The 27,026-nt window shown below is 43.3% G+C and overlaps 6 protein-coding genes across 7 annotated transcripts; 2 read left to right on the top strand and 4 right to left on the bottom strand.

The window, feature by feature from the left end:
• Positions 1–1,826: 1,826 nt before the first annotated feature.
• Positions 1,827–13,001, bottom strand: LOC128711902 (uncharacterized). The gene is made up of 5 exons (XM_053806792.1): positions 6,920–13,001; positions 6,168–6,844; positions 5,953–6,079; positions 3,427–5,883; positions 1,827–3,070 (listed from the first exon to the last, which is right to left on the bottom strand). Exons 1-5 carry the CDS (start codon positions 12,999–13,001, stop codon positions 1,827–1,829), a joined length of 10,587 nt encoding a protein of 3,528 aa, XP_053662767.1.
• Positions 13,002–13,215: 214 nt separating this feature from the next.
• LOC128713268 (NADH dehydrogenase [ubiquinone] 1 beta subcomplex subunit 7) lies at positions 13,216–17,827 on the top strand. The gene is made up of 5 exons (XM_053808125.1): positions 13,216–13,250; positions 16,941–17,008; positions 17,094–17,234; positions 17,493–17,661; positions 17,731–17,827. Exons 1-5 carry the CDS (start codon positions 13,216–13,218, stop codon positions 17,825–17,827), a joined length of 510 nt encoding a protein of 169 aa, XP_053664100.1.
• Positions 17,828–18,220: 393 nt separating this feature from the next.
• LOC128714233 (protein PBDC1) lies at positions 18,221–18,679 on the bottom strand. Its single transcript, XM_053809108.1, has one exon. The coding sequence runs from the start codon at positions 18,677–18,679 to the stop codon at positions 18,221–18,223; it is 459 nt and encodes a 152-aa protein (XP_053665083.1).
• A 222-nt stretch (positions 18,680–18,901) lies between these two features.
• On the top strand, positions 18,902–21,147 carry LOC128714534 (regulator of MON1-CCZ1 complex). The gene is made up of 5 exons (XM_053809408.1): positions 18,902–19,027; positions 19,091–19,586; positions 19,676–20,071; positions 20,143–21,009; positions 21,086–21,147. The coding sequence occupies exons 1-5, from the start codon at positions 18,902–18,904 to the stop codon at positions 21,145–21,147; spliced, it is 1,947 nt and encodes a 648-aa protein (XP_053665383.1).
• A 132-nt stretch (positions 21,148–21,279) lies between these two features.
• On the bottom strand, positions 21,280–22,736 carry LOC128713267 (adenosine 5'-monophosphoramidase HINT3-like). Its single transcript, XM_053808124.1, has 4 exons — positions 22,711–22,736; positions 21,668–21,909; positions 21,392–21,585; positions 21,280–21,327 (listed from the first exon to the last, which is right to left on the bottom strand). The coding sequence occupies exons 1-4, from the start codon at positions 22,734–22,736 to the stop codon at positions 21,280–21,282; spliced, it is 510 nt and encodes a 169-aa protein (XP_053664099.1).
• A 241-nt stretch (positions 22,737–22,977) lies between these two features.
• Positions 22,978–26,946, bottom strand: LOC128713943 (vacuolar protein sorting-associated protein 8 homolog). Of its 2 annotated transcripts, XM_053808818.1 has the most exons (4): positions 26,845–26,946; positions 25,232–26,766; positions 23,196–25,165; positions 22,978–23,150 (listed from the first exon to the last, which is right to left on the bottom strand). In XM_053808818.1, exons 1-4 carry the CDS (start codon positions 26,944–26,946, stop codon positions 22,978–22,980), a joined length of 3,780 nt encoding a protein of 1,259 aa, XP_053664793.1. The 2 variants fall into 2 exon arrangements, with proteins under 2 accessions (XP_053664793.1, XP_053664792.1); XM_053808817.1 differs by having other exon boundaries at positions 22,978–25,165.
• Between the last annotated feature and the right edge of the window lie 80 nt (positions 26,947–27,026).

The raw sequence follows: 27,026 nt of genomic DNA, 5'->3' as shown, positions 1-27,026 counted from the left end.
TTCAATTTAGCTAAACTCAGCACACTAAATAATCAAATGCAATCGAAATATCATCGTTTGATATTTTCCTTCCATTTTGCACCATTACTGGAAAGTTTGTGGAGCAAATTTAATAATGTGCTTTGTTTCCATTCTACGATTAATGCTAAAACACCGTATTCCCTCGGTCCGATTGGACACACCGCATCTTATCGAACAAAAATATCTCCCTTTAAAGGTACTTGAAATTAATAATAATGCTAACATAAACAAATCATTACATTTCAATAAGTTAGTTTTCTAATGATTCAACTGTATTCTATTTTCTGAAAATTGTAGTCTATTTTAATTCGTCATACAGTGTCATATAGTGCAAGCTGCAGCACTACGCTAATATTTGCTTTATATTTTCATTTGTTTACAACACTTAGCCTTATCACTTTTGAATTAGTATACTGCTTATCATTGTTGGAGTTTTGCATCAACATGTAATTGGATCAAACTCGGTGGCGTCATGCATTCCGCGTATCACAGAACAGCAATTGCTATCCGCGATGGTTTGATTTATGTAAGTATATAGTTGCTTAGTCTACAATTTTGGTTAAATCGAGTATGTCGAAAGTTACCAGATCGCTACTTTATTTGTTATGGAAGATTGCCACAAGATCTATCTGTAATCGCTAGATTACAGAGTTATAGCAAACGAATGATGCTAGTGTTTATTAGTCCAATGTTCAAACATTTGATTTGACTCTATAACGCTACGACTCACTACATCTAAACGTTCTTGAAACGCATTCTAGCACGATTCGAAACATAAAGCTATCATGACCTTGTCGAGATACATACTATACGATAACTGTTGGTAGTTGAAGAAAAGAGCATCTGAGAGAGAGTCTCCATTTTGAACCAAATACAACTTAAACGTAACGCCCATTCATAATACTCTATGGACAATTTTAAATTGCACAGCAAGAATCCTTAATTTCAAAACTTTCAGTCAGATTGAATCTAGCTGATATGTGCCTAACATATACGTTGCAGCTAGCGTGTGCACTTCCTTTTTTTCAAACACTGGCTCTAGCGTGTATGCTTACGACTACATCTAATTTGTGTATTCCGAGACATTCTTTACAGCCAAAACATTCATATATGCAGATATATACAATCGATTACTGACACTGAAGTACCAATACTCCATGCACGACATCGACAAAGACACCAACGTATCTGTGGTGTAGTGATTCCCAATGAAATAATACTGAAATCGCACCTGTTGCATTTGGTGCTCACACAGCGGTTAAGCAGAATCAACGGTGTTATGGACATATGGCCTAGATTTCAATGTTCGTAAACTTTTTAGCTCCTAAATATAGATAATTACAAGCAAAACTGGTGTTTGATTCAATGGTTACTTCGTATTCTGATCGGTTTCATTTTTATTGTGTTACCGCAATATGCGATTTGCAGATGATCGATATAGGAACATGTGCCGCTCAAGCTATGCATTCGATAAGTCGATAGGTTGGTTTCGTAACTAATTATTATAGGTGTGTAATTGTAGAAATAGTACAGATAGTACTATTAATAGGGTTCAACATGTAGTATTAATTGTAATAGTTTGCAATTGCTAGTAACGGTAGGCTTTCTAATACCATTTGGTGTACTAAACAACACAACGATCGTCGACTATTTGCTGAACGGTTAAAGTTTTTTATGCGACAAGTGGGAGGATACAAATACATTATTACCATATGTACATTTGTAGACTAGCTAGACACGTACGCACAAATCTTGCTTAAACACAAATGTTTTGCTTCTCTATGTAAATTCCGATTATCCCGATCTTATTGCCATTGACCAACACCTGGTTGCGCTGGGTACGGTGGATAGCTGTAGTTGCTTGCTGTAACAGGAGTTGCTGCTGACACCGGTGGGGGAGGTGGATATGTGTGATATTGTGAGTCCGTTGGTGCCATTCCGTGACTGGTTAGAGGTGGTTGGCCCGTTCCGTACGCTCCTGCCGATGAAGGGTAGTATGAGTAGGCCGATGACGGTGGCGGTGGAGGTGGAGGATAGTAACCCTGTGGCTGGTGATGAGGATGGTACTGGGACGACTGGTACGGTGCGTGATGATACTGATGATAGGCTGCGGTTGGTGTGTTTGCATCGGGAATATACGTCGGCGGCGTGTCGTAAGTGGATACGGGTGGGACTACAGCAGGGGAGGATGCCACATTCCCAATCGTCATCGCGCTTTCCGGGCGATGGAAAGCGGATCCATTAGTGGTACTGCCGGTAGCCCCACAACCCGATGATGCGGTAGAAGCAGTTGTATTGGTAGTGGTCGTAGCATTTTGGCTCGCGACGGCGACCGTAGGAACACCGTATCCTGCAGTAGATGATGGCGTTGAAGAATAATGTATATAGGATCCTGGGGTAGAAACTGCTGCAGCATGTTGTAGATGTTGATACTGCTGCTGTAGTGGTTGCTGATGAGACGCATGATGCTGTTGATGGTACACACTGGCTGGAGGAGCGGCGTTTGAGGAAGTGTTTCCCACATCAACATTAGGCGGAATCGGTGTGGCTCCCATCGGCCCATAAGGAATCGCTGACTGCGTATGGATTGAATAGTCGGGATGAACTGCAGGCACCGGAGTTGTTTGCTGTGGTGGTGGATGCTGCAGATGAGTGGTGTGCTGTTGTGATTGAATAGGATGATGCTGCTGTTGTTCTTGTTGCATATTATGTGTAAAATGCTCTTGATGTTGTGACGCAATTGAAGATCCTCTTGCACTACTGCTTCTGGAAGACGTCGTCGAGCTTATCGGGGCCTGAGGTTGTGAATAATATGGTGCAATGGTTTGTGACGGTGAAACGGGGCGATGATGAGGCTGTATTTCCGTTGTCGAGTGTTGTGAGTAGCCTGCAGCTGACGTGTCCGTTGAGAGCATTGATGTTTGTTGTGTAGTAGAATTCATTCCTGCAGAAATGCTGCTACTTTCGGTGACACCCGTTGATTGGTAATAGTTGGAACGAACGGTAGTCGTAGATGTCGTGCTGTTACTGGTTGATGTGTATGAGGGACCTACACATGGACCACACCATACAGCCAAATAAAGAAGAAAAAGACAACACACACATGTACAAAACCGGAACAATCAAACTACCCACATTAAATGCAATAATGAACAAATATGCGATAATGCGAGCAAAAATAAACGTTATCCTGGTTAGTTACGCACAAAAATAGAATTAGTTTTTTAGAAAAAGGTCTTTTTGTGTCATTCTTTCTGAGGAACAAACTTTCTAATCCACAAAATGATTATGACTTTAGAGATTAGCTTAATAAGATAAGTACATTATTTTTACATGAATAATCAAAAAAACGAAAAAAAACTTACTCGCTTATTGCAGTTTATTTAATTACAATTTCAAACTTACCAGTAAATGATGACATGGGAGGATGCACGTTTCCATAGCCACCTACGGTTGACGGTTGCGGTGATGCTAGTACATGACCGTTATTCGTACTTTCTCCTGTAGCTAAGGCTCCTATTACGGCGTTTGACCCATATCCTCCAGTCAACTGTTGCGAATGTTGAGTAGTTGGTTGACCGTACTGATCGCAGTAGAGACCGGAAGGTGGATTGACAGCTATCGTAGAAACAGGTGTTACCGAAGCCATTGCCGGCGATGGTCCAGTTCCTGCTCCCGTGTGATAGCTATGGTATGTGCTAGGGACAGCGGTTGATGGAACTGGAATGGTAGTAACATTTTGGGTGTGATTCATTACTGCCGGCGATGCGGACGGAGAAGACGATGCGGACGATGATGAGATGTGTGTGTAGGGTGATGGATTGTTCCGCTTATTGAGTGCCTTCTTGGCAGCATTGTAATCGTTTTTGGGAACCTTAGGCATTTTGTTTTTACTACCAGCTACTACCTTCTTCGCGGTTGCTACGGTTGTTGGTTTCGGATTGTAGTCGATGTACCCATCGGTAGGCGTGGGAGAACGAGTAATGCTGCTTAATGAGGCTTGAAATTCGCTCTGATTCTGGTTGTTAATCAATGCGGATGTAGTTTTTTCGAGATAATTTAAACTGGACTCGTATTGTGGCGGCGGTGGTAAAGACTGAATACCACCTGTTTGATGTTGATGCAATCCCAGATGATGAGTATGAGTGGGTGGTTCATAAGGTAATCGATGCTGCATCGGACCACCCATCGGATGATAATGGGGCTGCGTCTGTTGTGAAAAGTTGCCATGCATGTGTTGTTGTTGCTGGGATAACTGGCCATAATGAGACGTAAGCGTGCTGTTTGCAGATCCAGGACTAGAACTTCCGGTGGATGATCCGTACGGCATCCACGGGGGATATTCTTTACCAACACTACTATTTCCCGCCGAGGTGTTGCAAGTCGAAGGGAAAGCCACGCCAGTGTGACCAGCAGCGGACTGTTGACCTTGATTCTTTTCAACCAACGATACTGTCACTGGTGTCGTTTGTCCTCCGTAGCTTGTGAGAGGGCCGCCAGAGATTGTCTGATGACTTGCAGAATACTGTTCGGAACCAGTCGTCATCGGTTCTGAGGATGACGATGCAGTAGTACTTGTAATAGGTAACTTATTACCGGAATGAATCGCGTGAGCAGTCGTTGAGTATACAATTGTTCCGATTCCATGACCAAAAACTTTAGTAGTCTCCGTCGTTATATTATTTGTCGTTTGATCTGCTGACACCTTATCACCGCTTATCATCTTTGTTGGAAGATACATACTTTTGAGCGTATTCGCACTGGCATCCACACTGTACGTTTCAGGTGTAGCAACACTACTGGTTGAGTTGTTCTTTGTAATCTCTTTTGCCTTAGAACCCAGAGTACTATTAATAACGTTTGGGACGCTCGAATGACTAACCACCATTGTAGTGACAACATTGGTATCCGAGACCACAACAGCGCTGCTTGTCGGTGTTGGTGCGACTGTCGTGTTTGTTGCATTCATTTCTTGAACTTTGCTTGCTTTATGACGATAGTTCTTCAACGTGGAAGGTGTTGATTTTGTTTTACGCTCGACCAGGTTGGGTTTATACGTCATTTTTTCTCTCATCGGAGGAGAATCGTCATCAATGGTGACGGTAGTCGATGGAGAAGCATGCAATGGTAGGCCGCCGGAACTTGAACGGTGAGAGGCATGACTTTGTGCTTGCGGAGCTAGGGAATAAGCAGACTGTATCATTGGGAATTTGTCTATCGATTCACTCATCGGTGCACTAACACTTTTAGCAGAAGATGCATTCGTAAAAGATGACACAGAGGACGACGCCGTCGTGGGTACTGTCATCCCACTACTATTACTTGTGCTGCTCGTGCTACTCATCATCGTGTCCGTCGTTCTTTCGCTTACGATATGTTCAACGTCGGTATCTTTTTTGGACACGGGTTTATCAGGATAGTCGTCTACACTCATCGATTCCTTTTCGCTATCGCCATCGTCGTTAATCGTAAGTGGAAGAATGCTGGAATCGGATTTTTCGTCATCATCCGAGTTGGACGCTATGCTCAATGAGTTTCCTTCAGAAAGGTCACCCGTATTGCTACTACTACCACCGGCGCCATTCTTGGATATCAGTAGAGTAGAAGAAGCTTTCGCAGTGCTGAACGATAGATTAGACGTCCTACGACCGGTCAATGAGGTCGGCGTGGTTGTAATAATACTTCCTTTTGCTGCTGGTGCATCCTTGCTTTGACCCACTTTGAACGCTGTTCGAATAGCAATAATTTTACCACTTTCCAGCTGCATGTATATACCCTTCGGCGACTTAAGCACCATTACTTTCTGACCTGCCTTTAGTACAATATTCGATTTGTCTGCAGAGCTGGTAGGAATCACAACATCTAAATGAAAGAGAGAAAAGCAATGTTTTTATATCGTTGCCATAATTTTCATCACTATCGTGTACCTACCGATTGGAAGTGTCATCTCTTGTGCTGTCATGCCTTGACGTTGCCACACTTCTGCCGGTATCCAACGAGTTGGACGTGCTCCCGCTAGATTCGTTTTGTTAGTATCTCCAGACTGCATTGGACGCACCTTGTTTAATTGAGAAAATAACCGTTAATTTAAAGCTAGTGGAGGTAAACAATGTCTACTTCCGATATCGGATTGAAATCGTACTTACCGAAGCAACTGGACGATGGATAATGGATCCATCAGATGTACGTATTGCCCGATAAGTAGTACCCATGGATGTATACGAGTATTGCGGCTTGGTTGCTGCCTGTTTTTCTAGTTCGTATCCTCGCTGTGCCTGACGTTTTTCTGCTGACGACAGTTTTTTTTCTTTCCGGTCTATTAGTAAACTCTCATGTGCAAACGGTGCTTTCGTCAGCTTCTTCGAGTGTGTCTCCAACAGATATTGCATAACAATGTCGATGAATTTATCCTTCTCCTCACTAAAATCTTTCATTTCACCGTCCTCACCATCGTCGTAACAGAGACTGGTAATCTCCTTCATAGACAGATGCGCGTCTGGATTACACTCATCCACGATACGGTCCGACATGCCCTGCTTGTTAATTTGCCTATCGTAAATCTTCTTCTCAAGACAGTTATCCATTACCAACCGATATACGAAGCATGGCTTTTTCTGGCCGTAGCGATATACACGGCATACGGCCTGCGTGTCGTGACAGGGATTCCAGCTAGCATCAAACACTACCACTCGATTGGCACCGACCAAATTTATACCCAGCGAACCAGCGCGAGTTGACACAAGGAACAAGTGAACATTTGGGTTGGAGTTGAACTCATTGATCAACTTCTCTCGCTCTTGAGCCACAGTCGAACCATCAAGTCCTGGAAAATTTGATAAAAATGCAATGATTTTCTTAACCAATGCTAAATGCCAGGAAGATAATTACGTATACTTACGAAAATAACTACTATTTTTGGACCAGTAGGTTTCAGTACCAGGAATCTTGTTACGTTGCAGAAAGCGCTCGATCAAGTTTAACGTTAGTAAACTTTGACTAAATACAAGTAAACGATCGCCCAACCGGATGCTTTCTTCTAGTATGCAAAAGAAAATCTCCATTTTTGGAGAATTTTCTAGCAAATCTGGCATGTATCCTTTCATTAGCTCGAAAGCCCATTCATACGGAATTTCATCTTTTGCGTCTTTTCCTTTACCTTCCCTGGTGCCGACAGCAATATTCGTCGTAGAAGAGCTCACTGTCGTCTTGGTAATAGCGAATGATGTTGACATGTCTTTTCCAACGGCAGTAGATTCATTTTTCTCCTCCTTCATTCTCGTTACGCCTTCTTCCGAGATTGTAGAATCATCTTTCGAAGTTTCTTTGTCGTTGGCAAGTTTCTCCACTACCGTCACATCTTCCTCTATTTCTTTTTTTTCATCTTCTGTAGTTTTCACTTGTGCTTTATCGTCTTCGTTCTTTTCTAGCTCAGTTTCGATGGGGGTTTGGTTGATCTCCATCTCAATCATTTTCTCGTCTAATGAGTTAGTAGTACAATCGGTAAATGTTTTTTCTTTCTCTTGTTTAATTTCGACACATTTGGCCACTTGCTCATTTTTGGTTAGCTTTACATCCTCTGATAATATGAAAGAGGTTTCTTGTTTCAAATCATCATCAGTTATTATCCCATACGCATCGCCGCTTGGTACTGTTTCACTATTTTCTTCTATTTTGATCTCGCTCTTTATGGTCACTCCACTTTCCTTTTCTTCTTTTATTTGGTTGTCTGGTTTGACATCATCTTTCGTATCAGTTTCTTCCTTGATCTCCTGCTTAATGTCATGTACCACTCTTAGATTTTCGATCTCTTTCGTTTCCGAATCAATTGTTTCTGATGGATCCGAAACTGGTTTCTCGTCGGATGGATCAGGTTCGACAGGGTCTTTGAGATCTTCCAGTGATGGTTGATTCGCGTACTGAGCATTAGCTTGTTCTTGCGTTACAATAGCGACATCTGAATTACATCTCACCTTGTCCAGCGTAGACTCTGCAACAGTTATTGTTGTATCTGCGGAGAGTGGAGGTCCAGGAATATTTTCTGGATTATTACCTTTTGAATCTGTTGTTTGACTTTGGGAAAGTTCAGTGTTTGCTTCAACAGAAGTATCATTACCATTGTTCGACTGTTCCCCATTCCATCTCGGTAATCCATTCTCTGGTGATGTACCAGAGGAATTGTAACTATCATACGATGTTGCTGGTTGAGATGGAACATCGACTGTTGATGATGTAGTATGCTGTGGTGTACTCGGATAAGTGTACAAAACAGAACTATCCTTTGGATCTTCGGCTACTTGTGCTTGAGTACCGTTAGTTGTTTCATATCCTGTACTGTATCCTGCATAAGACGATCCTGTTCCACCATTAGTATCGTTGGAAACGGATGGCTGTTGTTGCTGATCGAAGTAAGTGTTACTATTATTAGCGTTACCTCTATCACTCCAATAGTTGTTAGGTTGCGAGTTTTGTGTTCCCGAAGCACCACCATTGCTGGGATATTGCAAATTTTTTACGTCTTCGACGGTAGTTGTCCCGTAGGGATACTGATTCTGATCAAATACTGCAGTTCTGTTCGTTCCTGTTTCGCCATTCCCATATACAGAAGATTGACTGTAGGAACTGGAGTAATCATTCCTATAGTAGTTACTACCATAGCTATTATTGTAGGGGTCAACAGCGGCTGGTACAGGTGGATCGCCGCTGTACTGTCCATTTGCACCAGTAACATCATACGTGTTGCCGTAAGTATTTGCTTGATCTGATCTTATCATGTTGTTCATGTTCTGATTATAATCCCCATAAGTATGAGTTGGTTGAATATGATTCGAACCAGGATAAGCCGGATAATCATAAACACCAATACCAGAAGTTGCCTGGTATTGTGAACCAATTGCTTGTTGTGCGTACATGTGTCCATCTGCTTCTTGCTTCACCAGCCTTTCGTTGTTGGTGAAATCGGACGCAACACCACCTTCTTCAATATTCGGACATGTTACAGAGGGTGCCGCAGTCGTGTCCATTAATATCGAATTTGGATCCTTGTTTACATTGCTTGGACTGATAGTGGCTGCTGGTACGATTTTTCCATCCTTTCCCACAGCTTGTGATTTGTTATTCAACGCAGCCTTTTTAGAAGTACGAGGTTTCCGTGGTGTGCCATCTTTTTTCAAAGCAAGCGGTTTAGCCGGTTTTGGTACTGCAGCGTTTTTACGACCTACCTTAGTAGCACATGTTGTTACGGTGGACAATGTCGGTGATACTTCCATCGTGTTCGCTTTGGTGTCATTAGCAACACTGATAGCAACTCCACCATTATCGATTTCCATTGGAGTGACAGTACCTGATGTTGCAGGCGTAATTCCAGTTAATGGTTTTTCTCCTAGTTTACCGACCCCTGGTACGGTTGGTGGTTCTGGTTCTTCCAATTCTAGATCTAAATCTCGCTCGCTCTGCTTGAGGAAATTATACAGGACATCCGGATGATTCCATATCTTACAACACACTGCAAAAGCCTTAAGTGGATTCGGAACTGCCTTTGTTCGTACTACCTCGTTCATAAATACGCTATAGAGCTTACGTTGAAACTCGGTCATACGTATCAACAGTACGTACTCTTCTTTCTGTGGCAGCGAAGTTTGCAGCACTGAATGTGATCGCCGTTGAACAAACCCGAGCAATAAGGAGTGAAGTACATGAGCCCGGTATCGCATCAGTTTGATGTCTTGTGGAGTCGAGTCAATGCACTGCCCATTTTGAATTGGACGTTCAAACATGTTACTAAACTCCGTCTTCGTGCCGAGATAGTTCGGTCGTACAAAATCTACCATGCACCAATACTCGAGCAGATTGTTCTGTAGCGGATAACCCGTCAGCACCACACGTCGTTTTGATTTGATCTGCTTCAACGCAACCGAGATGCTCGCATGTGAATTCTTTATCCGATGACCCTCATCACACACAACAAGATCCGGGCCCGGTTTCACAAGCGCCTCGTGTATATCGTCGAACATGTTACGTTGTTCTTCAGTTGACTCTTTCTCCTCCTCTAGTATAGCTCCTTTTTTCTTTTTCTTTTTCTTTGTCATCTTCTTCTGACTCAGTAAACGATACATCTCGTACCCAATAAGCAGTACGCCACCATTTTTGGCCCATTCCAGCACGACTTTCGAGCGTGACTTGAGCGTTTTGTGGCTATCGTTTAAGATGTGTATTCGAAAATTACGAGCACGCACATCGCCGTGGTTCCGTAGAGGACTGTTCTCAGCATCCTCTGGTAGCCAGGTATTAAACTCGTTCAGCCAATTCTGAAGTGTGTTGATAGGCATGATAATAAGAACCGTTTTCGAGCTGGTATGTCTTAAAAATATATCACAGAAACAAACTAACTGTAATGTTTTACCAAGCCCCATCGAATGAGCCAATATGCACCCGAAGCCAGTCGACGAATCGTACCGCTCGATCGATTCGATAATATTATCGAACAGAAACCTTACACCACCAATCTGATGTGGCTTGATGATGCGTGCAATTTGCGGTGCCAGAAATATGTCGTCTTCTCCATCGGCATGTCCTACATTGATAACAACACGACCCTGCTCATCCGGTACATTATAAGTGTCGTTTACGTGAAGACCGCTATTCTGCGGATCATCATCCGATTCATCTTCCGGTTCTTCATCATCATCCGAAAGCACGATACAATCATCGTCAGACGAGCTGTCGATTGTCACTATTTCCTTCTTCTCTGGCAAAGCAATCACCTCGCCTTCGCTATCTTCATCCTCATCCTCAGGTTCATCTTCAGGTTCTAGCTCCTCCTCAGTGTCCACCATTTCTTCCAACGTACGCACTGGAATGACTGTAGGAGATGATGCAGATGCTGGTATCGTTGATGAGATGCTAGTCCCCGCTAGCGTCGATGCCAATGAAGATGCTTTTACTGGAGCAATGCTGACAGAGGGAGTTAAATTAGTCGTCGCAATCGTTGTCGAGGAAGACGAAGTGGTCGTTGTGAGTAACGAAGTAGTAGCTGTAGAAATGGTCAGTTGGCGATTCTTCGGAGGACGCCCGCGTGTTTCGAACGGATTCTTAACGTACCCGACACGTATTGGAGTCGTAGAGGCGATCCCACTTCCTGAAGCACTCGCTGTCGTATTGGAAGTGCTTGGCTGTTGAGATTTCAGAATCGAAGCATGTCCTTGCAAAAACTGCATCACTTTCTGTTCGGTTTTGTTCGTTTGTCGTTCCAGAGCAAGCTGACGCTGTACTTCGCGGATGATTCGTTGCTGTTCCTGAACACGTGCCAACCGTTCCAACTCTTGCCGCTGCGCCGCCAAGGTAGATGCATCCAGTTGATTATCGTCCATCACCTCCTTGATGTTCTTACGCAGATTCGAAACCTTACGCATAGCTGCATCCTTTTTGGTTATTTCTAGTGAAATCTCCTCATTACACTCTAATTCACTGGTGCGAGATTTGGCACTCGCATCTGTTTTGGATACCGGTTTCACACTAATCTCTCCCATCTCTTTCAGTTTCTCGGATATATCGAAGTCCATATGTTGTGTCGTGGTTGTTTGTTGTTGCTGTTCAGACGTTGCTTCAGATGCAATGATACATAACGGGGCATTTGTTGACGAACTAGCACGATCATTTTTAGAAGGGTCTCCACTCTTCGTTGCTTTCGATATCTTTCTATTTGAACTACCTCCAGCATTACCATGATGGTGGTAATTATTCGATTCATTGCCTTTCTTCGAACGTTCATTATGGCCAGCTGTATGCACATGATGTCGCATTGTAACGTTGGTTCCGTCCAATGCTGAAAAGGGTACAGTACTAGTGGACAATGATTGTTTGTCGTTTTTATCATCCAGTATATTTGATATTTGAAAGGAGGACTTGGTACTATCTCCTCCAGATGAGTGCGTACCACCACTGAGAACCGGATCTGAAGGTTGACAATATGCATTGGTGTGGTTACTGTTACTATTCATATTGCTAATAGTCAATCCACCCTCAGATGGTGTATTTTTGGATTTCTTTATCAAAATATTATCAAGAATTTCTATCTTTCGTTTTCCGCTATTTGCGCCAACAGTAGTCGTAGTACTACTATCACAGCTGACAGTAGGAAGAATAACCGTCGAAGCGGGATTTGCTAGCGAGATACTAGTAGGTGGTATTGCAGGCCCTGCACATGTCATTGTAGAATCTTCAATTCCAGGCGCATTCATTCCCATGACACTGTGGTCTTTGTCTCCCCGATACGCAATGTCATCTGCACTCAAAGGAGCATTATGATGATGTGGGGTCGTGGAAGGTCCGGCAGCATAGTGTCCACTCGATGGTAACTGAACAGTAGTTCCAGTAATTTGTCCATATCCTGGGTACTGTTGCGCTGGGCTGTTGCCGTATTGTGCCATCGTTGATGGCTGGTTCGGATGATGGATAGCATGATGACCATGATGATGCATACTAGCCGTTGCTTGCGGTCCGGGGTAGGTCGCTGATGGCGGGTGATGATACGAATGCCCATAAGGATTTTGATGCGGATGATGATGGTGGTGCGGGTAGGAATGCTGTGAATGCATTGAGCCCAGGGCCGACGGTGCAGGAGGTGGTGGACCGTGGGGTGATGCATGATACGCAGCACCCCCATGCTCATGGTGTATCGCAGCATACGGATCTGTGTAGTGCCTACCATGGTGATGATGATAGTAAGGATCCTTCATCTGATGATGATGATGATGATGATCCATCATGGCAGCAGCATAACCGGACGCTAGATGATGCGAAGGGGTTTGTGAGTACTGCTGATGGTGATAGACAGACGATGCTGCTGCAGCAGCGGACGCAGCTGCCGCTGTCGCCGATCCTGGAACACACCCTGGTCCGCTGGCAGGTCCTGTTACAGTGTGTGGAACACGACCATCCGTCGGTTTTACCGACTGAGGGTGATGATTCTCGTTCAGTTCCATTATGAGATGCGCTTTGGCGACCGAAGGAATTTATACTTCGATTGTAACTCGGATGCGCTAACCGTCACTCAAGGGACATCCATCCATCTTCAATTGTTAAGTCTCGTAGGTGCTTACGTTTGCGGTAGATAAATACAGAACAACGAAACAATCAATCATCAACCTGAAATTAAGAAATTATAATTATTTCACAATAAGCCTTTGATGGAAAGACATGTGCTTCAACAACGAGAGTAATATTGAGATATCGTAAATCGTTTCAAGGGGATTTTTTTTGCAACATAGGAAATTACACTATTATCATTTCGACTTTCATACTATCGAGCGAAACATACTGCATTGTTTTATACCGCCTCAGTGGGTTCCCGGGCGCTCGCATAAACACTCGCACAAACAAATGCCCTAGAACAACAGAAAGAGCCGACGAATGGTCATGAAAGTAAGACAGCTCACATAACAGAATTTCGCATCACAGTTGGTAGGACTAGGAATCAGCAATTTGAGAGTGAGAAAAATGCCCCAATCCAAATGGTATACCACGAAGCTTCGAAGCATGTCGAACAGATGGGAAGTTGGATCATCTCATAGAGATTATACACAGCAAACCATACATTCACAACGAGAAGAGTATGAACCTGAAATCAAAGTCACACGAGTGTGACGAAATATATTTCATTCAAGCGCATTTCTGCAACCGTCGCGAATTTAACGTGTAAAGAACATTACGACTTTCATCGGCTTTCACGAGCATATCGTTTACTAATGGCCAAGACAAGTTTCGCAACTTGAAGGTCGATATGAACTGATCTTGCAGTAACAATAATATCTCAAACGAAGATATTAAAATGCAACAGAAACGATCAGAATGAATCTAAAAGCAAAGCACTGTAATATTTCATTTACTGTCCGATATTTAACATATATATATATATATATATACATATATCAACGTTCGTTCGTATATATATATATATATACTAATATACTACAAAAAGTACGAAATTTAAACACATCTGTCGACTAAACATCTAAACAATATGCATACAGAACATAATAAAAAAGAATAATATTATGTGTTCTCTTACGGTAATATTTAAATCAGATTAAATTACTTCGCATCTCATAATGTCTCTCTTTCTGCTGTTTCTCTATTCCCTGTTCCGGCGTGCGCAATCGATATTTGATGAAAGTACTCGTAATTTTATGTGTTGGTTGTAATAAATGCTCCAAACGGGTACATGATTAATAATACAAAAACACATAACCAGCAGCAACACTACCAACCCTTCCTTTCGCCCCTTCCTCATTGGCACACATGTGTACGCGGGCAGTATGTATGTGTGTGAGCTGTATGTTTTGCTCACAGTTGCCATTCTCATCCACCAGCCGAGCCTTCTGATCCGTCTCGTTTTGGTGGAGTTTGTTCGTCTAGCATGCCTGGTTAGCCGTTATCCACGCTTCCTTTCCTTCTAAACTTTACAAAAGAGCGTGTAGCAGGCTGCCCGTTTGTTCCAAATTCACCACACAACCAGTGCAATTCAACGAAGTCACAGGGCTAGTTTCATATGTCATTATTCGGATTGCATTGCATTTCTATCTGCCCATGAATAATACATTGCTCCGTACTGTACATGGAACACCGGTGTTCGGTGTATGGCTTGACGGAAAGGAGGGTAGATCAGTTGGATCCCTGGACAAGCAATTCGGTTCAAAGCTGTTATTGGTTGCCAGGAAGCTGGGTAGATGTTGAATTTTTTGAGCCAACCCCAAATTTATGCTGCCCCCGACACTGGTGTGAGGTGCGAACCAACCGCGACAGTAAAAAGAGCACAGGCCACCATCAACGAACATCAACACTACAGTGCTCCAACAATTTGACGCGAGCTTGAGCATGCAGCAGAGTGAGATGCGTGCATCTGGCGTTCATTGTAACATACGACGCACATTTCCGGAGAGAATGTGATACTTTCTCGCGAACCAGTACGAGTGGAGTCTGCGTTTGAGCCGATGCCGTGATGGCTCCAGCAGGCTCTCAACATCGGAGAACGAGAAGGGAGTTCAAACATGTAAGCGCCTTCTGGAAGCATCGTCTTAGTCAGCAGAAGAACCAAAACCAAACGGCAGACGTTAACTAACTGCTCTGTATTCTTCATGAGAGGGTTTTTGTTTGTTCTAGATATAGTGTATCATTCATCGATACCGTCAATTTATTTTTCACGCATCATAGTTGTAATGGCTAGTTTTTCATCTTAATCAGCGGGTGGCTAAGTGTTGCGTAGCTGATAGAGGGAGCAACTTATTCACGAATGTACCAGATCAGAGAAAATTAGCAGAAAAAGATATTGATACAATGAATATGAGATAATATTTGGAGCTCGCCAATCTATTCTTAACTTCTGTGGCGTAATAACGTTTAGTAAAGATTAGACTTTAAAACACAGTTTATCAGTTTATTTAACACATGATAGAATCATCTCCGCCAAGATTGTGTACACCCACGATTGAACATTTATTACTAGTTTAAACGCACCATTAGGACAGATGGCCAAGGTTCTTGGTCCATAAATTTAGCGGTATTTGTGTAAGGAAAGTCACGAATTTGGTCATCGAAGTCGGGCAGACACAGGAAGCTGGATTCCCGTGCCGTGTCGTGAAAAAACATCGACTTAAGAAGAAGAAAAATACCCACCATGTTTTATATTCTTGATGTTTATGTTGGTCATAATTTACCATCGACAAATATCAATTGCTTTTGCCAAACTAGAAAAAGGATTAATTCACCGGAGTCGGACTTTGCATTACAGATACAGTTAGACTCATCCTATGATGCAGCAGAGTCAGCATATTGTCCTGGCCTTCATCACACACACTCTTGGCGAGAAAAGAGAACCATCTCAAACTTCTGGGACCAGTGACACTGTCCGGTACACACCCATGCTTTACACAGGCCAAAGTAATTTTCACTCGGTTGAAACATAAGCGATTGATCCGTGACTACAAACTGTAAGTTAACATTTTAGCAAACAAAAAAACCGAAAGAGAAACCACCGGCGCAGACAGTCATCCCAGAAGTGACGGCGTACTTCTTTTGCTACACACACATATACTAACACCCTTCAGCACACACACACACGCACACAGCCACGATTTGATTCAAGATGTAGTGACGGTCATAGGAATTACCTTTGGCCCTGCAACATGAGTAGGTTTCCTGTTCGTTTTCTAGAACACACCACAAGTATTATTTGGCATGAACATAATTCCGAAGCAGGTCATCGTCGCCGCTTCTAGGAGCTTGAGCAAACAGCACACGCACCACAGGAGGAATTTCTTCAGCGAATTGAACAGACACACCGTAAAACTTGGATACTTTTCTGAGATGGATTTTACCTGCTTCCGCAGCTAAAACAATTGGAAAACACTCGTACCCTGTGCGTGGTGATTAGTTGGACAGTTTTTCTTCGGCTTTTCGTAACCTAGCACATCGTTCTTGCATTAATTCACTAAAATTTCACCGTTTTCATTCTACACCTTCTCGCGGCAGCCATTAAAACGGAACGGCGTTTTCATTGCTTTCTCCATCTCTGTCGCTTGATGCTGTGTATCTCGCTTTGATGAACCCAATAAATGAAATGGAGAGACAGGGTCTCTTTCCCGCGTACATAGAACATCAAATCAAAACATTTTTTCTACACAATGCCACACACACACATATATGTACAGATCCGTGTACGCGGTGCAATGTGACTGTATTGGAACCGGATAATAAAACTGATTTCGTTATAATGTTGTAACTCTCATTTATTCGTAATGTCGCAATAAGAATACGAGCATGCAATAGGTGTAATTCAATTACTTAGATGAGAAATAGAATACTAAAAACGAACGAATTATTAGCAAAACACGAACCACTGTTCGGTGTCAAAATGGACTCGTCAGACAGACTGTCAAACGTTGCTTGTCAAATAAACGAAAATCCAAAGCAATCATAAAAACTCCAGTAGGTATGTGGAAATCACGAACGGCAACAAAACAAACCTGAATTTAGTTTCATTCATTTCATCCTTGGTATACTTATTTTGTACAATTCTTAGCGGCGTTCACGGAGCTCCTGTGTTAAGATGGGTAACTACGTGTCGCTGTATCTGACCAACCCGAAGGGAACTCCGCTGCCGCTAACGGAACCGAGTTTCGATCCGAACCTTGGCTTTCCCAATGGCCGAAAGGAACGGGGTAAGTTTTCCGACTAGTTGGCCAATCGTTCTTGCTTTTACGGCATTCCAGTTACCGACGATGGATATATGATATCGTATGCGTCAGTTGCGCGAAGATGAACCGGAATATTTTTCCGAAACACACAATCTAATTACATAACATGTCAGATTGATGTTACAGCGAGAGTTCATCTTGCGCGTCCAAACAAAACTATTTTAGGTTGCCATAAGAAATCTTCCACAGACAGAATATAACCCTGCTAATTACTAATTTCAGTAATGATCGCTACTGAGGAAGAAATGGAGGCTGCAAAGTTACCCCTTGAAGCCCGGGATTACTGTGCCCACAAATTGATAGAGTACCGTGCATGCCGAACTAAAGTATGGCCATGGGCGTACAAATGCGCCCACGAAAAGCACGACTATCTTAACTGCGAATATGATGAGTACGTACGACGTTGTTGTTGTGCTGTGTTTTCAATTTTACGGTTAAATATATTTTTCTTCTCTTTTAGCTACATCCTCCGGCTGAAAGAATACGAACGTGAGAAGAGATTGCTTCAACGGAAAATGAAAATCGAAAAGAAACAGGCTCAAGAGCTGCACGCTTAATGGGCCCCAAAGCGTTGTATCTTTTTTCAGTCCAGCGAAACCTTCAGCTCGACACACTTTGTTTGTGGTACGATACGCGCGAAAAAGCAGCATGTGGATACAGAGTTAATAGAGAAGTACATACTTGAAACGAAAATTATATTGCACACTATTTAAGTCGTCCGGGGCGGCCCGATGGTGTCTGGTAGCGGTGCCGGTCTTCGCAAGACAGGAACGGTCCGAAATTCCGACTAATCCCCGGTACACAGGACTGACTATCCAGCTACGGGTAAACAAAATCCAAAGAAAGCCAGAAATGGCAGGCTTAGACCTCTTGAAGTTGTTCTGTCGATAAAAAAGAATTTAAGGAATCCGAACAAGCGCTATCGTGATTATAAAAAATGGATTGATTTATTAGATATTTCTATTAATATTTTTTCCGCGGAACTTCATCCTGACGCTATCGTTAAGTCCTTCCCGATTTCTCGCTACCTCGATCGCCCAGAATTGAATTCTTACTACCAGGATTGCGTTTTCTGGTCGGAATTCTTCTTCTGCATCGGCACGCAGCAAAGTGCCATAGCTGAAATCTTCTAGTCGATTAAACTTATCCACGTAAGTTCTCCATTTGGTTTTTGCATCAGAATTCTTCAGTTGGTTTTCGTTCACCACTCGCACATCCATGTCCGGAAACATGCGTCGGAACTGCTCATATATTTCATCGTCGTACGGTGTTAGGCGAAGTAAGCGTGGATCCACACTACAAAGAAGATTGAAGTGTACCTCAGCATGATCGACCGCCTTTACAGCCCATAGTTCTTCCACGGTTCCATCATTGACGAATTCATCCGCCGGTCTCGAGAGGACGTCCATTATGGCGATTCGTGACTAACTATAAATATACGATAAATGTATTTCTTTTTGGACGACTTTCCCAAAACAACACAACAATGATCGACCTCGTTGTTTTCTAAATGACATTTTCCAAACTTCAAGTTGACGCACAGCCAGGAGGCGTCACCAACGTCAAATTGGGATCAAAAGTGATTGTGCAAAGAGAACAAAAGGACGTTGTTATGGTTCAGCTGAGCTTCGATGATTAGTGGCTTTGAAATGGGTACCGAACTACAGCACTACTATTTGGAATTGTCTCCAAATCCGATCCGTTTCGACGGCACAGGGCTACTGACAAACGTATTCTTTGACGATGCCAAACAACAGGTAGGCATAGATACTAGCTTTTGTTCCAAGCGTTTGATACAGCATGTTTCGTTTCGCGATAAGGTGATTGCGGTCCGTTCAGGTGGAGCCACAGGAATTGTTGTTAAAGGTGCAAGAGATGGCGAGAATTTTGTGTTCTGTATGGATTTACACTCGACCGACACACCCGATGCGCAGATCCGATCGATAAAGTTCTCCATCGACAATCAGGTGCTGGCAGTGCAACGTAGTGAGACATCGGTTGAATTTATCAACTTCCTGCCGAACCATCGACCCAACCTGCAAGAGATACTGATTTACAAAGGCAAAAGCATCATCAATGGGTTCGTTTGGGTTCAGGAAAGACAAGTCGCCCTCTTCACGAACATCGGTGTGGAGGTATTGATGGTCAACTTTGAGAAGCGTGCCCTCAAATCAGTCAAGTCGCTAAACATTACTATGAATTGGTTCAGCTACTGTGCCGTTTCCAAATTTGCGCTGCTTTCATCAAACTTGGGGACAATCCTAACACCGATCATCTTGAAACCTGCTATGATCACCAAATTACCCAGACTTGAATGTGAGATTCCTGTTAGCCTCGAAATGTGGGAAACAAATGAAAACGGATTCTTAACGGACAATGTACCATTTTGGTGTTTTTTTTTCCAGTGGGCATGGATCAGGGCTGCATGGGAAAGGATGTGACGCTCGCTCAGCTGTATGGGACTAATGCAATATTGATTCTACGTCAGCCTCCGAACCGACCATTCGAGGTAGTAATCTATATGTTGAATGGCCCAGGTTTAGCACCTAAAAAGTCGCACATTCTTAAGCTGGGTCAGAGTGGCCGTTTTGCGATGAACGTTGTCGATGATGTAGTGATTGTACACCATCAGGCGACAGCCAGTTCGATGCTGTTCGACATTGCGCTCAGTAGCAGTGAAACGGAGCATGGCACGGGAGCTGTCATACACTCTCCAATTATACCGGCGAAACCTATTCGACCGTTTCAGCTGGAAGTGCCAAGCATATCGCTAGATGGGAAAACGATGAACTGTGAATTGTGTAAGTAATAGTAGTTGGTACCTAACGACGGTTGCTGGTTCCTACTCACACATGGATACTCTTAATTACAGACACGAAGGATTGGGTTCTGTTTCAACCAAACATTGTGATTGACTCGAAGTTGGGATGCTTGTGGTTTGTTCAGTTAAAATTAAATGCTCTCAGCGCACTTATCACCGATCGTCTACGGTTGGTAGAATTTTTACTACAACGTAACGATGGGAAAACAGTTATACTTTCCGTACTGAAAGATATCATGGGCGCCGCTTACAGTGGGACAATGTTACCAGTGATAGAGAGTGTTTTTAACAAACTGAATTCACTTTATAAAAGTGCACTGGACAACGAGCTGCAGAGCCAAATGGCATTGATGTCTCTAGCCAAATCGCCAGTGAAAACTGCCAATCCACCAAGGGTCCTAATCGATCAGACCGACATGTACTCGATCGTATTTTCCACAATCACGGATGCATCGCAGATGGGAAAGCTGCTGCTGCTTTATCTAAACTCGCTGGCTCGCAACGGCATCAATGCTAACCATGAGCTTAGCAAAGCCCTTTTGATTGACTTAGTGAGCCACAAACAGTATGATACATTGCAGTTTTTGCTGAAATATTCTGCCCTTAACGAATCGAAAGCATTAGCTTGCTTTCTGTTGTCGTTATCCAACGTGGAGTATCCGGTCATATCGCAAATGGCGCTCGACATGTTAGCTCGATTGAATGCAAACGAAATCATACTAGAGGTACTGCTGGAGCGGGGACAGATCATCGATGCGCTGCGGTTGGCAAAGCAGATGCCTGGATCGGATGCTTTGCCGGCAAGGAAATATCTCGAAGCCGCATTTAAAGCCGGAGATCCATTGATATTTCATTCGGTGTACAACTTTTTCCAGATGAAAAATGTTCGACTTCGTGGATGTCCTGATTTCTTGAAACGTAAGTATTTTTACGCTAATGGTGTACAATTCGGGGAGCTTCAATACCGAGAATGATTTTTTTTGCATGCTTTCAGATGAACAATGTGGCGAATATGTGCAATATTATCAAAGTTTAATTGCAAACCAATGCTTGTAGAACTAAGCATGATTCAGGAGAATACACCTCGTAGATAACATTCAGATTAGGAGTGCAATTAAAGTTAGCCAATGCTAGTAATAATATATTTATTGTTAATAGTAATAAACGCAATAAATGAAACTAAGCAACTTAGCGACGTGTACTCTCGCTAGAAATACCCTGCATAATAGCCTCATCCTGAAATGATATGTTCCAGATAAAATGTATTCTATGCGCAAAATTATACGTATTTGTTCCTCACCGTTTTAAACCACATAGTATTGGGTCGAAAAATAATCCTAGAAATAAACCCCATTCTACCGACTGGTGCAATCGCATGCAGATGTAAATGTTTCACGCTTGTAAATGGAGGCATATGGAAACCGAAGCAAGTCTGGTGCAGCTCAACCTCGTTGCTTTCCATATAGTTAACCAGCTCACGTTTCAGCTCCGCAACTAGCACCGCATACAAAGAGAAAAAGAAACGAGTACTTGATTTATCTTTCTACGGGGTTTGACCACGTTACCGATTACATACGCAAGGGCTTATCAGCAGCAGTGAGAGAGTTCACATTTTCAACGTGATGGTTCGGTATAGCCAGATAATGGAAATCCGATGCCGGTCTAATGTCCTTAAAAATGCACATTCGCTCATTTCGGAAAACAACTACCGTTGCAGGATCATTATCGGCGGCAATTTTACAGAAAACACAACCGGGTAGAGTATTTTGCATGGCAGCCGTGGAATGTTGTTCCGTAAACGCAAAGAGTGTAAAGGGACTAGGTTTGGCAATACGGTTGGCTCAGTCGCCATGTTGAAATGGTAATTGACGTTTATGAATTCAATTGGATACAGTCTTTTTCTGAGTTACGCTAGTAATGCGTACCAGATAAATTCACGTAACTCGGATTTTCGCGTCTCTTTATGAAATCGCTTATACTTAGTTTTTCATTATTATTAGTAACCCTTCTTTTCAAGTTACGAAGCACATTCATTTGACAATTAGAGTAAAACTTTACCGAAAGTAATTTTTATAAAATTTAACGCAATGTTTTGAGAGAATTTGATATTTGGCAAATAAATAATTGTTTTCCTCGTACACAATTACACGAAATTGAATTCGAGTGTTGCGTAACTCGGGAAATGACTGTGTTATAGGTATGCACGATTAGCTTAGCGAGTGAGTTCAATTCCGGGAAATGAACACAACGGAAAAAATAATGTAAATTTATTTTGAACTTTGGTTCGAACATGGCCTGCACCCTGTTCGAAACTGAGAATACTAACTGGGACGATACTAACGACAAGGTGAAAACCCAGCGTGGTGTAGGGTAACGTAAATACGATATAAACTAATTAGGATACGCCTAATCAGCCGAGTACACTCGGGATAAGGAGAAATGTGAATTGTATCTTAGATTAAGCTACTCTTAGTTATAAGCAAAACGAACTGGCCGTTCTTGTTGAATAAAAAAAAAGATACGCCTAATAAAACAATCGCTCTCACAATGAATACCACATAAATAATGATCGAGTGTTTGTTTTATTTTTCTTCCTATATCAATTGTGTTTTCTATCACTTGGTGTAGTTTTTGTTCTTTTTCATATTGTCGAATGTACATTCTTTAAAGAGGGGTTTACACGTGCATGCACATGTAGGATAAATAAGAGTTCTTTTCTTATTGGATATTGACTAAACATTTCCACTAACAATTTGTATAGTTTTGGTTGAAATTACACTTGGCCGCAAGCGATGCAAACATGCGATTCATACACTACACTGTTCCCGAAGAACAGGTGGAATTTTGAGTGGCCTCTTGAATGGAATGGGTAATATAGCTATTGATTTAACCTACTCTAGGAGGAGCGCTTAACTTCAACGTACTTGGACTTTTCTCAGAACACGAATCAGCAAAAGGAATATTCTCTACATAGCACTCCGGCGTTTGAAAAGAGCTTTCCTCTTTCACTACCGCATCACATCGTGGACATTTTAGTCGTTTCATTGAAGATGTTGTACCTGCGGTTTCGATCCCAGCACTGCCACTACTCATTGCTTCTACACGATCTGTAGGTGAGTCGAGTGGTATGGTACAAAAATTAGCAGCACACTGTTGATGCATGGCGTGACCACAGTCTCCCATCACGACAATTGGCTGTCTTTCGGTGTTGTAAAGGCGCGAACGACAAACAATACATTTGATAGATTTTACAGCCAATCCCCGCATCGCTATCCGCCGTTCTCGGGCCAAGATGGCGTGCAAATCTTTACCTAGAATGCGTGAAGTTGTCTGCAGAAGTAATGTTTCATATGCCGAATTGGAAAGCATACCGATCAGCAGGTGTTTTATGTCACCAAAGTTACCAGAGTTAGTGCTAGAAGTTAACACCAACTGAACTAGCTTAGACAGATCAACGAATTCACTCGCCGAATGAAGAATGTTTTTCGTTACCGAGGTAAGATCGTTACGCGCCAGTATGATGTGCAGCAACGAGAACCATAGCTGTTCCCGGTCGCTTTCCGTCAGGACAGCGGAGGCACGTGTGCATAGTGCACTCACTTGGAGAGCGCTCATCTCTGCCGAGGTTTCCATAGTATCTTTTAGTGTTCCAACGGCCACAGCGTACGCCGATTGGAAGTCGCCCTGCTTCTCGTAGAGGTAGATCAACGGTGCGTTCAGCTCAAAGCGCTTGATCGTTTGGACGGCATTATCTAACCGGTACGAGTCGTTCGATTTCAAAAAATCTATCACTTCCTCCGGTCGGTACTGACAGAGAAGCTCCAGATATCGCTCCAGATCTGTCGTTTCCAGCTGTACCGATTGTCGAAGGAGTGATTCAAGAAACCGAAATAATCGCTCGGGAGCATTCGCCTGCTCGAGCACCAACAGAAAATGGCTCAAATAGCGCATGAAGCTATCCACAACCACGCGAGCCGCCTGTTCACAATTTAGATCAACTATTAGGTAGAAATTCTTCACCAACAACGGGTAGATCTGACGTCGCGAATCAACTGCATGTTGTGAGATGTACGAAAATAGTTGCATACGTCGAAACTCATCCAGAAGATAACAATCGAATATGTCTTCATATTTTTCTAGTCGCTCAAGCATATACTCCGCTACCTGATAGCACTGGTTTTGTCTTGCAATGTCTAGCAAATGTTCCGTCGGAATGTGATCAAGACAATTTGAGCATAGCAGATCTAACCATGTTTGTTCACGTTCAAAATGTTCCCTTCTGGATAGTGGTATATCAGTCGGCGCCGTAAGGTAAGCTATAACCTTCTCTAGTAAAAGCTCATTTTCTGGTAACTCTCGAGAAGCGATCTGTTGAGCGATAAAGTTCAGCAATGATCCAATCTGGGACCACGTAGCTTGCTCGGGCGTTAAAATATCGAGCAGTATATTTATCATGCGCTGGCGCTGCGACAGACCGAGCTCACCATTAAATTCTTTCTCCTGGAATGCGAGAGAAATTACGTTCAGGGTTTCGCGGGTGTCGAACTGGAGTAGTTTACGTAAGTAAGGATACGGCAGCTCATTTTCTGGCGCATTCTTCGAATGAATGACTGTCAGACAGCGTAGCACTTCATGCTTGACTGTGGGAATCGTTTCCGGGGCAATCTCACCCGTTGGATAGCCGCGTCCTGCTAGACAGCTGGATATGTACACCAGCACACAGTTACCCAATTGAAGATCATCGGTTGCTAATTCAATCTCTGGTATGAGATCGGTCAACGAAATGGTGTAATCACCCAAGGCTTTCGTATTTAGATACATCTGTGCGCGGTACAGCCGTTCTTTGCGACATATCGTCAGCACTTGGTGTAGATCAAGACACTGCCAGTTTAGCTTTAGAATCAAGGTTTCCAATCGGGCCGTTTCCGCTTTCTTCCAAAAGTAGTCACACATCACTTGAGCTACACTCGGCGCGATTGTATCCAGATGGTCGCATTCTATGTGTTTCGCTATGATTTGAAGATAACGATCCGTACATGGAAGACGATCGTACAGTTCCTCCCAAAGAAGATGCCTGAAATGTAAAAATTCAGTAATTTTACGATTATGCACATCGTTAATAGCTGTTTCAAACACTTACTTTTCTTGAATCTCAATCAAACATGCCACTATTGCTTCAAGACACAGCTCTGGTGTTTTCTTCGTGACATTCACATATTCCTCATACATCCTTAAAATTCGTTCTTTGGAAGATACTAGCCTTCTATGGCGACCAGTTGCCGCCCTGTAGCCTTCAATTGCTAACTCGATTGCTTCATCCCATCGTTGCATTGAGGTGAGATATGATATGCGATCGCTCCAGGCCCGAGCACTTATACCGTGCAAACTTTTACCACCCAGTAAATATAACTGGTTGCCCTGTGACACCACCGTATTGTAGCAAGCAGCTGCGCCTGCCAGGGCCAGTGCTGGAGACACATTGCCACCAGTTGCCAGTCCCTTAAACTGAGCGGAGTTGTACATGAGCCCAATGTTCGAAAGATCAATCACTTCCAGTTCTCTGTTCGTGCGCACATCGGATAGATGCAGAACTTCCTTCGTGTCTAGACAGGCGATGGATTTGGGGCCCAACCAGTGTATCGCCAACAGGTTGTACGACAGTTGAATGTGTCTCAGGAAGAGCAACGATATGCGTCCACTATTGTAAATGATTTGATGAAAGAAAAGGTCATTGCCACGTGCCGCGGCCAGCACCGGGTCGATACTTCTCGTCGAATCGGCAGCTTGAATGAGGACCATCTGCCAGGCCAGTAGTGGCAAACAATCGGGATGGCCTGTCATTGGGTGAAATTTGATCACTTTTAAACGTGGCCGTATCAATACGACAAAGAACTTGCTGAGCGTTGCTAATGCGACAATTGTATAGGTTTTCAGCGGATGGTCCTCGTCGCCGATAACTAATGGTTCTACTGTACACACTTCTCCACGAGCTCCACTGAACAGACAGCGGGAGTCACATCCACGAATGCCAAGTCGTCGTGTAAAGTTCAAACTCCAGACGGATCCACCCGAGTCAGAACACAACGCTAAGGCGGGTCTGTTGGTCCACTTTAGATGTAGGACGCCCGTATTTGGAGCAATTACTTCATTCAGGGTCCTTATTACGTCGCCTGTTTGAGTATCGATCATAAAGATGACCCCGCGGGCATATCCTGCCAGTAAGCGTGAACTGTCATCGTTGAATGCCATTGCAGAAACGGCTCCCTGAGCGATTCCTTCCTGGCAGCACCATTTCAGAGTTTGTGTACAATCAAACGCTAAAATATGGCCATGCGAGGTACCTACAGCAATCATCATCGAAACGGCACAAGAAGTCGCCAGTCCAGCGTCTACACGTTCGACAGCCGACGTCAGCTGAGCCGTTACACCGTGCAGCACGACATGCCGTAGAATTGATTCCAGTTTTAAATGTTCCTCCAACGAAGGAGTTGGAGTGATTCCCCCCCGAATGAGATCGTCGTCCGCGAAAGATGTTTGCGTTCCAGTTCCATTGCCATTGGAATGTCGTACACCAACGGCCGAAACACTGTCCAGATCACTGTCGATTTCACTCAGCACACTTTCCAACGTAGGTAGGGTGTCAACGGCAGGAATGGCGTACTCGTCATCATCCAGCTGGAAATGTAGTTTGTGGGCGTAAGCAATGTTTTTGAGGTGCTAATCATCCCAATTGCATTCCAATACAAACAGTACCTCTTCGATGTCGAGCTGCAACGATTCCGCCAATAGACTGTCGTTTGACCCATGATCAGAATCAATGAGCGAGTGCAGGGATGGTGCTTTCAGGGTGTTCATGGTGCGATGCGTTCGATGCAAACCATTTACCAAACTTATTCAATACTGCATTTTGGGATGTAGAGTAAAAGAAGTTTCTT

The sequence above is a fragment of the Anopheles marshallii genome, chromosome 3 (genome assembly GCF_943734725.1).
Source record: "Anopheles marshallii chromosome 3, idAnoMarsDA_429_01, whole genome shotgun sequence".
Taxonomy (NCBI): Eukaryota; Metazoa; Arthropoda; class Insecta; order Diptera; family Culicidae; genus Anopheles; species Anopheles marshallii.
The sequence above is the reverse complement of the archived record's forward strand: the minus strand, read 5'-3'. Positions and strand labels throughout refer to the sequence as shown.

What these genes read in the sequence shown, in the direction of transcription:
- LOC128713943 (XM_053808817.1), bottom strand. Translation starts at nt 26,946, where the DNA reads ATGAACACCCTGAAAGCACCATCCCTGCACTCGCTCATTGATTCTGAT. An exon ending in TGCAGCTCGACATCGAAGAG is followed by an intron (nt 26,767 to 26,844) that starts GTACTGTTTGTA and finishes CTACATTTCCAG; the next exon opens with CTGGATGATGACGAGTACGC. An exon ending in TTGATTGAGATTCAAGAAAA is followed by an intron (nt 25,166 to 25,231) that starts GTAAGTGTTTGA and finishes TTTACATTTCAG; the next exon opens with GCATCTTCTTTGGGAGGAAC.
- LOC128711902 (XM_053806792.1), bottom strand. Translation starts at nt 13,001, where the DNA reads ATGGAACTGAACGAGAATCATCACCCTCAGTCGGTAAAACCGACGGAT. An exon ending in CAAAAATAGTAGTTATTTTC is followed by an intron (nt 6,845 to 6,919) that starts GTAAGTATACGT and finishes CAAATTTTCCAG; the next exon opens with GACTTGATGGTTCGACTGTG. An exon ending in AGAGATGACACTTCCAATCG is followed by an intron (nt 5,884 to 5,952) that starts GTAGGTACACGA and finishes TCTTTCATTTAG; the next exon opens with ATGTTGTGATTCCTACCAGC.
- LOC128713267 (XM_053808124.1), bottom strand. Translation starts at nt 22,736, where the DNA reads ATGAAAAAGAACAAAAACTACACCAA. An exon ending in AAGAACAAAAACTACACCAA is followed by an intron (nt 21,910 to 22,710) that starts GTGATAGAAAAC and finishes TGCCAAACCTAG; the next exon opens with TCCCTTTACACTCTTTGCGT. An exon ending in ATACTATGTGGTTTAAAACG is followed by an intron (nt 21,328 to 21,391) that starts GTGAGGAACAAA and finishes ATATCATTTCAG; the next exon opens with GATGAGGCTATTATGCAGGG.
- LOC128713268 (XM_053808125.1), top strand. Translation starts at nt 13,216, where the DNA reads ATGTGCTTCAACAACGAGAGTAATATTGAGATATC. An exon ending in CATAAAAACTCCAGTAGGTA is followed by an intron (nt 17,009 to 17,093) that starts TGTGGAAATCAC and finishes TGTACAATTCTT; the next exon opens with AGCGGCGTTCACGGAGCTCC. An exon ending in CTTAACTGCGAATATGATGA is followed by an intron (nt 17,662 to 17,730) that starts GTACGTACGACG and finishes CTTCTCTTTTAG; the next exon opens with CTACATCCTCCGGCTGAAAG.
- LOC128714534 (XM_053809408.1), top strand. Translation starts at nt 18,902, where the DNA reads ATGATTAGTGGCTTTGAAATGGGTACCGAACTACAGCACTACTATTTG. An exon ending in TTGACGATGCCAAACAACAG is followed by an intron (nt 19,028 to 19,090) that starts GTAGGCATAGAT and finishes TTTCGCGATAAG; the next exon opens with GTGATTGCGGTCCGTTCAGG. An exon ending in CAAATTACCCAGACTTGAAT is followed by an intron (nt 19,587 to 19,675) that starts GTGAGATTCCTG and finishes TTTTTTTTCCAG; the next exon opens with TGGGCATGGATCAGGGCTGC.
- LOC128714233 (XM_053809108.1), bottom strand. Translation starts at nt 18,679, where the DNA reads ATGGACGTCCTCTCGAGACCGGCGGATGAATTCGTCAATGATGGAACC.